This window comes from Mus caroli, chromosome 16 (assembly GCF_900094665.2).
Source record: "Mus caroli chromosome 16, CAROLI_EIJ_v1.1, whole genome shotgun sequence".
NCBI classification, from domain to species: Eukaryota; Metazoa; Chordata; class Mammalia; order Rodentia; family Muridae; genus Mus; species Mus caroli.
The window spans coordinates 13283701-13295292 of record NC_034585.1 but is presented as its reverse complement, the minus strand read 5'-3'; the positions used below and the strand labels follow the sequence as shown (position 1 = coordinate 13295292).

The window sequence follows — 11592 nt, the reverse complement described above, 5'->3', positions numbered from 1 at the left end:
AGATGTCCCTCAACAGAGGAATGGATACAGAAAATGTGGTACATTTACACAATGGAGTACTACTCAGCTATTAAAAAGAATGAATTTATGAAATTCCTGGCAAACGGATGGATCTGGAGGGCATCATCCTGAGTGAGGTAACCCAATCACAAAAGAACTCACATGATATGTACTCACTGTCACCAAAGTGTGGCAAAGGGGCAAAGTGCCACCAAAGTGTGGACACTTTGCCCCTTCTTAGAATTGGGAACAAAACACCCATGGAAGGAGTTACAGAGACAAAGTTTGGAACTGAGATTAAAGGATGGACCATCTAGAGACTGCCACACCCGGGGATCCATCCCATAATCAGCCTCCAAACGTAGACACCATTGCATCGCCAGCAAGATATTGCTGAAAGGACCCAGATATAGCTATTTCTTGTGAGGCTATGCTGGTACCTGGCAAACACAGAAGTGGATGCTCACAGTCAGCCATTGGATGGAACACAGGGCCCCCAATGGAGGAGCTAGAGAAAGTACTGAAGGAGCTAAAGGGGTCTGCAATCCTATAGGTGGAACAACAATATGAACTAACCAGTACCCCCAGAGCTCTTGTCTCTAGCTTCATATGTAGCAGAAGATGGCCTAGTTGGCCATCATTGGGAAGAGAGGCCCCTTGGTCTTGCAAATTTTATATGCCCCAGTACAGGGGAACACCAGGTCCAAGAAGTGGGGGTGGGTGGGGGAGATCCAGGGGGGGACTTTCAGGATAGCATTTGAAATGTAAATGAAGAAAATACCTAATAAAAAAATAGGAAAAAAAACTAATAGTGTTTTCTTTATGAAATTGGGTGCTCCTGTGTTTGGTGCATAGGTAGTAGGTTTTTCTTTTAATGAGTGTAAAGTGTCCTTCCTTATATCTTTTGATTTGTTTGCATTTGAAGATTATTTTATTAGATATTAGAATATCTATGCTTTCTTGTTTCCTAGTTTCATTTTCTTGGACTTTTTCCATCTTTTGCCCTAAGGGTCATATCTAACATTGATTATGAAGTGTGTTTCTTGGATGCAGAAAAAAGATAGGTTCTGTTTTCAGATCCAATCTGTTTGTCTCTGTCTCTTCTTTGGAGTATTGAGACCATGAATATTAAAAATTATTATTGAATAATGTGTATTAATTTCTGTACTTTTGTTTTTGGGGTATTTTATTATGCTTTTTTTTTTATTCAGTGCTCTTTGTACCTTCTTCGGTGTGTTTAATTTCATCTTTAAACCCAAGTATTTCTTTTAGTATCCTCTGAAAAATTAGCTTAGTGGGTATAAATTCCTTAAGTCTGTTTTTATCATGGAAAAATTTTATTTCCCATCAGTTATGACTAATGGTTTTGCTTGGTATAGTACTCTAGCCTGGCATCTTTGCTCTTTTATAACATTTATAACACTGATCCAGTCTCTTCTGGCTTTCATTGTAATCTCTGTTGAAAAATTGGCTTTTTATTCTGATAAGCCTACCTTTATATATGACTTGATCTTTCTCTCTGGCAGCCTTCAATATCCTTTCTTTGTTCTGTGAATTTATTATTTTGACTACTATATGATGTTGGATATTTCTTCTTTGGTCCCATCTCTTTGGTGTTTTTTATGTCTCTTGGACATCTCTTAGATTAGGAAAGTTTTCTTTTATGATTTTGTTGAAAATATTTTCTGTGCTTTGACTTGGACCTCCTCTTCTTGTTTGTAGATTTGGTCTTTTGCAGTGTCCCAAATTTCCTGCATGTTCTGTTCTTGGTTCTTTTTTGATTTAACATTTTCATTGACTGAGTGATCCAATTCTTCTTCCTTATCATCAATCCCTGATATTCTTTCTTGCACTTGATCCAATCTATTGGTGATACTTTCCTCTGAATTTTTTAAATTTGACTTTATGAATTTTTAACTTCACATTTTATTTTATTTGGATTTTTCTTAAGATTCTCTTAATTTAATTCTATTTTTAATTTTGAGTTGGTTTAGTTATACATTCAACTGTTTGTGTTTTTTTTTTTTTTTTTTTGTCTGTTAGTTTGTTTTAAGACAGTTTCTCTAGGTAGCCCTGGCTTGTTACTCTGCAGACAGGATGGCCTCAAACTCAGATATTCCTGTTTCTGCCTCCAGAATGCTTGGATTAAAGATATGCATCACTACCACCCTATGTTCTTTATTGCATCACTTATTCATATATTTTTCAAGTTCCTTCATCATGTTTATCACTGCTATTTTGAATTTGTTGTCTTGTACATCATCCAAGTCATCTTTCTTGAGGACTTTACTATGGGAGTTCTAATTTTTTTTGTTGAGACTTATTGTTTTGGTTATTCATATTTGTGTATTTTTATGGGACCTAGGCATTTGGAGTTAGGTCATTGGTAGTATTTATTGGCATGGAAATCTTGCCTCTGCTTTATTGAGAAGGTGTTTCAGTTTCCAACTTTTAAGGTAGTTGACCAACTGAATGGGGCTTAGGACTTAGTGTTTCAGCAATTCCGTGTTGAATGCTTGAATGGGTAACTTAAAGTATTCTCTGCTATCTTGAGACAAGTAAGGTTTCTAAGCTCAGGAGCATCCCTTCTGTAAAGTAAGATGATTTTCACAGCTAGTCTTATGGAATCTGAAGAGAGGTGATCAGGACAGCTGTTGCTTGTGGAATTGGTAATGTGAGCCTAGGTTTCTATCAGAAGAGGAGAGATGTAGGAGAGAACTATCAGGCAGACGGGGGACAGTGGTCCCCAGTCAGGTTGTAGAGATAGGGAAATGGTTGGGGTTACCATTGTGGGTCTAGTGACCCTTCCTGAAGAGGGGTGGTCCTCAGCAAATCATCAACTCTGAATTGCCAAAAGACCCAATCCTAAACCTTATACAGTTGGTCAGCCACCTTGAAAGTTGGAAACAGAGTATGAAACACCTGCTCAACAAAGCAGAGGTAAGATTTGTGTACCTGTAAGCAGTACCAATGACCTAATTTCAAATGCCTAAGTCCCATAACAAATATACAAATATGGTATTGGAGGGATTGGTGGTGGGAGTCTAGGTTCTCTGCCTACAGATGAAAGGATACTGGTGCTCAGCTGGAATGGATAGATTTCACAATGTGATTCTGGTGGTCCTTCTTTAAGCAGGGCTTTGGAAGGGGTACAGGAAGTCAGGTATGGGAGGCATGGTTCTCAGGCAGGGGTGGGGTTGTTGGAGTATCTTGTGTTGGTTTTGTGCCCCTTGCTGTAGAGGAGTAGTCTTTGAGTAAATAGAATGGGTGAAGTTTGTAAAGCAAGCCTACTGCTTCTGTGTGGAGGAGGAGCAGAGTTTACAAAGCAGGGATGAATGTAGTTGGAAGGAGTGGGTAGAGTTGGTGGTGGGAGCCTAGGCTTCCTGTTTATTGATATGGGAAGGGGGAAGGTATCTTGGTAGAAATAGATAGGGTTAGCATGAAGCTGGAGGGTCTATTTGTAGAGGAATTCTGGAAGGAATGAAGGAAGGCAAGTGGCAGACATTCAGTTATGATGGTTGTATCAAATGTTGTGTTAAATACCATAAGACAACTTACAGGATGAAGAGATGTTTTTGGGTTGTGGTTCCAGGAGTCTGTTATGGTGAGCAGTAGGACAGCAAGCAGCCAGCATGATGACTGTTTGTAACTGGAGCTCACATCTTGATCTACAACCAAGAAGCAAAGAGAAAGAACTGGAAGAGGTGGAGGTTTTTTTTTTTGGTTTTGTTTTGTTTTTTTCCCCTCTCCTCTTTAAACCTACTCTAGTGATATACTTCCTTAAATAAGGCCAAACCTCCTAAACCACTCCAAACAGTGCCATCAACTGGGAACTAAGTGCTCAAGTACATGAGCCTTTGGGGATGTTCCCATGCAAACCACCACTGTGGCACATGCTAGCAGGAAATGCTGATGATGTGGCAGCAGGAGGGTCATGAGTTCATTAATATATTTTAAAGAGTTTCAGGATTTTGTTTCTTGCCCAATTTGATACCAGTTACATATCTCTATATTCAGCAGGGTCTCCTTTTGCAACCCAGGCTAACTTTGACCTTGTGATTGATTACTCCCCTTTAGCATCCCAAACACTGAGATTACAGGTTTACACTGTAGTGTCTGGCTTTCAGTTGTTTGTTTTTGCTGATTTTTTTTTTTTACTCTTATTTCTTGTGTGTATGTGCTGAAAGACTCTAAGACTCCCAAAAGGGAGACACTCCCTCAAGCCTCGGGACAGCCGCGCACCCAAGAAGACACTGAGACCGAACTTAAGATGTAGAGAGTAAGATTTAATACAGCAACGACAAGAAAGCACATAAAAAGCACATAAACCAGAGGCTCTGGGGTCAAAACTCATACACCCAGCATGGTGCAGAGGAGAATCGACAACCGGCCCAAATTTTTCACAGGCTTTTATAGGAGAAGGGCAAGGGGGGAGCAGGGCAGGGAAAGTACAAATTTACGTCACTAAAGGGGTTCTGCCAAGGGTTATTCCAAGGGACTTTACGTAACCAAAGGGGTCGTGTCCTATATCTTGGCAATGTACTTGATCTATTGGAATATTCTGGGGTAGTACCAGGAGGCCCCTATCTCAAAAATGTTCTTGGAACAGTCCTCAGTTAGGAGGGGTAGGACTAGGTTTGTTCCAGGAGACCCTTATCTAAAAAATGTTCCTGGAACAGTTTTCATTTGGGAGGGGTCGGACTCTGGGGTAAAAAGTTCAGGAGTGCTCCGGGAACAGTCTCTGGATGGGAGGGGTAAGAGAGTTCAGGAAAAGTTCAGTTTTTCCTCTTTCAGTGCTAAATCACATGTTTTAAAAATACCCTTTATTTTATGTATATAAATGTTTTGTTTGTATGTATGTATGTATGTATGTATGTATGTATGTATGTATGTATGTATCATGTCTATGCCTGGCTTTTGAGGCAGCCAGAAGAGGGTGTCAGATCCCCTGGAACTGAAGTCACAGACAGTTGTAAGCTGCCATGTGGTTGTTGGCAACTCAATGCAGGTCCCCTACAGGAGCAGCAAGTGCTCTAACCACTGAGCAATCTCTCTAGCTTCCATTTTCTGTTTCCTAATAAGAATTTTGCTGATTTCTGTTTTTTCATAACTCAGGTGTAATGTCTTTGCTAAGGCCGCTTCTTCTGGATGTGGTCCCAACAATTCAACAGACTGCAGCTTTGGCTCTGGGGAGACTGGCCAATTACAATGATGACTTAGCAGAAGCAGTCGTGAAAGGTGACATTCTTCCACAGCTTGTTTATTCATTGGCAGAACAAAATGTAAGAATTTTTAAAAAATAATTTACATTTTTGGTTTTAGATTAAAATATGATAACTGTGGCATAGTTATGGGTTTGAAGGCCTTGGAATGATTAGATTAATTTGGTTTAGACTTGGTTTGAACTTGATAGCGGCATCTCTCTGTCACTGTTAACACATGGGGATGATGTAAAAGAACTTTTGTGACTCATGCATAACAGTGTGTATGTCCATGGGAGCTTTGAGTAGAGCTACAGGCTCTGCTGAAGAGAAGAATGTAAAGATCCTAGTAAAAGAAACACATTCTTTCTGCAATTTTTATATGAAGGTGACTAGTGGAAGGAATAATTTCTGGAGTGCCTTTAATGAAAAGTTTAATAAGTCATTTTTTTTTTTACTAAATAGACAAACATTCCAAAGTTTTCTACCCCATGTGATATGGCATTTTTCTCTCTACAGTGTTTCCAGTTTCATTTTTATAATAGTTAAAATTTAAGTATTGTCTATTAGTTTATTATAACCTGAGTAAGACATCAATTTTTCTTGACATCCTTAAGACTAAATTTCTACTTGCCTAATGAAAAGTGGGCAAAGGGCTTGAATATATATTGTCTCAAAGAAACTCAATAAACAGTCAACAAGTAGTAAAAAGGCTCTCAACAGCGTTAGCCATTAAAAAATATACATCGAAACCTCAATGAGATGACATCTCATATCTATTGGGATGGCCGTAAGAAAAATAATAAAAAGTAAAATGAGTGTTGGTGATGACGAGGAAATGTTGACATCATGTGTTGTTGGTAGGTGTGTAAGATGGTACAATTACTGTGACAACTTGGCAAAATGCAGTAAGATGGAGTAAGATTTGATCTGATCAAACAGCTCTTCTTCCCATTATACAGTCACAAGCACTAAATTGCTGTGGCACATATTCAGACAGTGCTACTTAGCTGTCTCTGAGTAGAAGCAGACCAAAGCTATCAACAAATACCTTGATAAACAAAGTACTGAATCTACATAACAGACCGCAGCACTAATAAATGTGTTATTTGTGATTATCAAAACCATTTTGATAATGGCTGAAGAGACGGCTCAATGGTTAAGATCATACATACCTCTTACAAGAGGACCCAAGCTTGGTTCATATCATCATGTCAGGTGCTCACAACCATCTGTAATGTTAGCTCCAGGGGATCTGATAACTCTGTCCTCTACAGGCACCTAGATGTACATGCTTTGTTGACTGTCCTCCATAGGTACCCACAGGTACATACATGCATATGATGTGTTCATACACATACATGAAGAACTAAAAGAAAAAAATCAGTCAAATCTTTAAAAAAAAGAAAGCACTTAAAGAAAAAAACATGTGAAGTGAAAGATGCCAGGCACACAGGCTCGTGCTGTGTGATCCCACTTGTAAAAGATGTGAAGAATGTGTCAATTCACAGAGATAAAAACAGGTGCTAGATTTCAGGGGCTAGGAGAAGTGGGGCAGGATAGGAAATGACTGCTTGACTCTCAATCTTCAAGTTTCTGATAGAGTAAATGGGATGGTGGCATTGTGAACATGAGCATTGATTTATATACTTTACTGTGAAAAGGGAAAATTTTATGTTTTACTAGAGTAAAACCCATAATTGTGTAAAAATCTTATTTACTCTACAGATTTCAGAGTCATTTACCAATGCTTCTGTAAAGAACCACAACCTTTCATTTTCCTGGGTGTGTCCTTCAGCAGCTTACCTAGGTGCCAGGAGCCATCAAGGAGAAGCTTAAAACTAGCACGTGATCTTCTTGAGATGGTTCTGCCATAGATTAAAATCTACGATGGATTTGCTCCTTTAAACAAGGCTGAGGAGAATTTCATTTTAGGAATAATTCCTGCTATTAATTTGCTTTTCCTGTATATGTATATAAATACAATAAACATTATAATATATAATAACACAACTATACACACACACACACGCATATATATATGTATATAGTTGTGTTTTATAAAAAAGAAAAAGAAGCCAGGGATTGTGAGGCAGTGGGCTGTGATAGGGCAGCCTGGTCTGTGGTCCAGTTCAGGCTTAAAACCCCAGTGACTCCACAGGGGATAACCCTGCAAGGGATGGTAGGCTTTTTGCCACACTCCTGGGCCCCTGGCTCCTGTCACATAGCTACAATCCTCCACAGCCCCCTGTAGAGAGGTCTGTGACCATCAGTCATGTAGGAGCAGCACCCCAAGCCCTCCCAGATGCAGATAAGTTATCCCCAAGCTCTCAGACCAAGCCAATGGGAAGTACCTGCTGTCAGACCCTGACCCATCCCCAAAGAATCCTATCTAGAAGGAATAACAGTGTGAGAACTACTCTGTCTTCTGAGAGCTTCTGTCATAAGAGCTGCCACTTGGGAAGAGGTCTGCTCTCCTGAAATGCCACCAGAAGCTCCCCCACACTCCTAGCTGGCTAGTTCGCCTCTTGTTGGCTCAGCTCTGCCTGACTCAGTGCAGGGCCACTACAGGTGCAGCCTCTTGGAGCTACTGAGGCAGCATTGACAGAGACTGAGGTAGAAGCAGCTGCAGCAGTGAAGGCAGTGGAGGCAGTGGAGATGACTCCCCCCCACCCCCCACCCCCGTTTTTAATCTTTCCCCTTTGCCTGAACCCTCATACCCAGCCGGGTCAGAGATCTCTATGCAAAGCCTGCAGTACATAGGCTCACAAGGGATACTCATGGTGGAGGCGCAGTATGGTGTGAGAGAAGGGAGTGCCTCTGTGGGCTCATCCTGAGGAATCCCTTCCCCCTGAGGTACTAGCCACATGACAGCTATAGTATAAAATAGAGTTTATTTAGGGCATGCGGAGGGAAGTTGAGGGAATAGAGACAGAGAAGGGCAGAGGGAGAGAGGGAGGGAGGGAGGGAGGGAAGGAGGGAGGGAGAGAGAGACAGAGAGAGAGAGAGGAGAGAGAAGTAGAGGCTGGCCTTGAGCACATGGAGAGAGATGGGGGAGGGGAATGAGGAGAGAGGGGATAGAAGGGGAAGAGGGGAAGAGAGCAAGGAAAGAGGAGCAAGAGAAGAGAGTGAGGAGGGGGCAAGCAGCTAGGAGTCAGGCATACCTAGTTGTTGCCCAGTAACTGTGGGGCGGAGCTTAGAAAGAATACCAACATTTCCCCATTTTAGTTTAATTAGAAAAGGAAAAAATTAGAAAGAGGTGATGGTGGAGGAGGAATAGGGCTGTTGTGATCTTTAGCTACTTCCTGCTGACTTTAGGGTGACATGTTTCTGGGAAACCTAAGAAAATGGATATGGGATGTTTGTCCAGTCTTCGGAGAGTTGGCTGTTTCCTTGCTGTCCAGAGTCTGTGGAACCATCTATGGATAGAAAGGAAGGAGCAGGTCTGTCTGTGAGAGCAGACTGGAGTTGTCCTAGATGTAGCAAACGTCTGGATTTTACAAGATGCTGAATTACACACACACACACACACACACTAGGTAGAGAATAAAGTTAAGTACATTTGGGAGAAAATTTTTTTTCTTAGGTGTACATTTGAAACCCTTAGGTGTTGGTGGTTGGGGGTGAGGAGAGTCTCAATCCCAGGGTACAGGAGAGGAATCCCACCCTCCGGAATAGGTAGCAAGTGGGAACTTAGACTATCGATTGGCAGATATACTTATCTGGATGGAGTCTATTTGAACCATGAGAAGTAGATCTGAGTTGGTTTCCTGTAGCTTATAAGTTTATAAAAGAGATAAATTTGTTTACAACATGAACAGTCTTTAAGATAAGCTTAGGGAAGACAAAGAGCTTCGTGGAGCAGAAGGAACAAGAAGGGTTTTTTCCTTCTGTCTAGGGGACTGAATTTAGTATAAGAAACAATTTTAAGTTTCTATTTGAGAGACAAAGGAAACTCAACACCTTGACCTTGTGAATATTATAGTTGATCATATAGTTTTAGCAAGAGAAAAACCTTCAGTCCATAGTTAAAAGATAACCAAAGGAAACTTATATTTGAGCATGATAGCTTATAGTGTAGATACAAAATGAGAAACACTTTAAGTCTATAGTTAGAAGACAATCAAAGGAAACTTAAAATTTGAACTTGTGTTATGAGAGTGGATTGTATAGTGGAATGTTTTATTAGGGTTAGGCTAATTTATAAGAACTCTATTGGTTAATGTTAGGACAATGCAATATCAAGGAGAGGAACTATGAAGAATCTAGTCACTGGAAACTGAGTTTAGATGAGGAAGTAACAGAAGGTTACATTTGTGAAAGCTTACATCTGACCTTGTGTATCCTTTATCATGAAGCCTATGAAGAAGGCAAACCTGTCTGTCTTTGATACGAAATCTGGTAGTCTTAACTAGTTAACAAATTGACAAATGAGCAAATATAATTGGTGGATTACCTTGGTATAAAGAACTACATTTGTTTTCTAGCTGTCAAGCTACAGTTAGCTTACCTGTCAATGTAGTCAGAAACCTGGGAAGAATACATTATAATCTAGGAGTCATGTCTTAATTACAATGACAGAAGTTGAGCTGTAGTTCACTACCTAAACAGTTACCAAGTCCCTGTGATCTCCATGGCAACTTGGGCAGAGTCAGTCTGGCTGTCAGGCCCAGAAGACAAAAAGCTTTTTTTCTGTGGAGTAAATATGTGTGAAATGAGAAATGACCCACTTGAATTGACTTCAGCAATATGAGACATTTAATTCTCTGGGTATCCTGTTTGTCCACCGTGTAGGCCAAGCCCACGTGTAGGCAGTGGGCAAGGCAATGGAGCAGTGTTTCTCAGTGGTTATCGTACCACAGTCCAGACAGGCTTGTCACTGTGCCTTTATCTCCTTGGAGACCTTGGGGGGTAATCTCTCAGGCTTTGGGAGTCTCTCTCATAAGCTTAAACATTATTACATTTAGCAGATTTCTGACAATATTGAGAGCAGGTTTATTAAGCATAATCTGAGCTAGACAACCTGTGTTTGTTTACGTACTTGTTCGAGAATGTATCTAGCAAGTAGAGCACACTATAACTTAATGGCAGTAACAAAAACAAGGCTAAACATATATTTAAGGAAGTTGATCCCTTTATATTGTTTAGAAATCATTATTTACCAAGGCATGATAGAATGAAAAACTTATCTTAATTGCTAAGTGGCTTTGACGAACTGTACTCCCAAATGTAGCAAACTGCCCATAACAAGAATGGCAGATGATTCTGGTACTGTCTCCAACAAAGATGGTGTTGAAATGGCAATCAGCACATGATTGCACTTAGCTAAGGTGGTGCTGAAGCTATAGCTCTGCCTGGAGGAAATTCATATAACAACAGAAGCATAGCAGAGACAAACATTCAGTCAAATCTAAGAGGAGCAGTATTAAGAGTGTGCAGTTTGGCTTGGCAGCGGGTAGTGGCTGCAAGCACGTGGCTGAGCAAAGTCCCTCGTGGTGGTGAGGGACAGATGGCTATGGGAATGTAGCAGCATGGTGCAAGAGCTAGTGCCTGAACTGTGGACCGACACTGCAGAAAGTTAGGTTGTGCATGGAGTGGCACCAGGCTGGTCCCTCAGGGCTAAGCTCCCTTCTTGCAGCTGTAAGCCCTAGGCCCAACCTGTCAGAATTTGCAGTGGGAAGGGGAAGGGAAGCATCTGAAGTAACATTCTGTCCCCTAGCAATTCCAGTCAGGTGGTGGGAAAGAACTCTGTGCTGATGCCTCCAAACGACTGACAGTGGAGTTGAGCAGGCAGGGGGCAAGAGAGAATGTGCAGAGCTGAGGCTGGAGCTGCAGGAGCGGGAACAAGGTATCAAGGAGTGGGGTGAAAGTATGCTGCAATGACTTGGCAGAAAAAGAGTCCCAGGCAGAGCATGAGAGTGGGGGTGGGGGGAGGGGAAGGGGAGGGGCATGGCTTCTTTTCCTGCAGCATCAGAATCAAGGGGCAGGGAACCAGGAGCAGAGCAAGCAGTGCGAGAATGTGGGGGTAGGGAGGAGGAAAGCCTACAGATGGCTATTGAGAGAGTTGTTTTTTAAAGTGCTAGAGGCCATGTAGAGATATTACTTGCTGGGTTCTGTGACTTAGAACTGGAGATATTCCAGTAAGTGGGGACAAGGTGGTGAAGACCAACCCTTAGGATGTAGACATTATTAAACTATTCTACTGGTATTCCGAGAACAATTCAATAACAAACATGCAGACAAGTCTAGACTTGCCGGATTCCAACTCAATTCTTCAACGAATTAGAAAGGGCAATCGGCAGATTCATCTGGAATAACAAAAAACCTAGGATAGCAAAAACTCTTCTCAAGGATAAAAGAACCTCTGGTGGAATCACCATGCCTGACCTAA

The 11592-nt window shown here is 41.2% G+C and overlaps 1 protein-coding gene across 2 annotated transcripts in view; it reads left to right on the top strand.

Moving 5' to 3' along the window:
- Nucleotides 1-11592, top strand: part of LOC110311725 (sperm-associated antigen 6) — a 92566-nt gene that overhangs the window by 27533 nt on the left and 53441 nt on the right. For both annotated transcript variants that reach the window (XM_029470314.1, XM_021185223.2), the window contains one exon: nucleotides 5116-5282. In XM_029470314.1, coding sequence (XP_029326174.1) covers nucleotides 5121-5282 — 162 coding nt within the window. In that variant the 5' untranslated portion in view covers nucleotides 5116-5120. The remainder of the gene's footprint in view (nucleotides 1-5115; nucleotides 5283-11592) is intronic.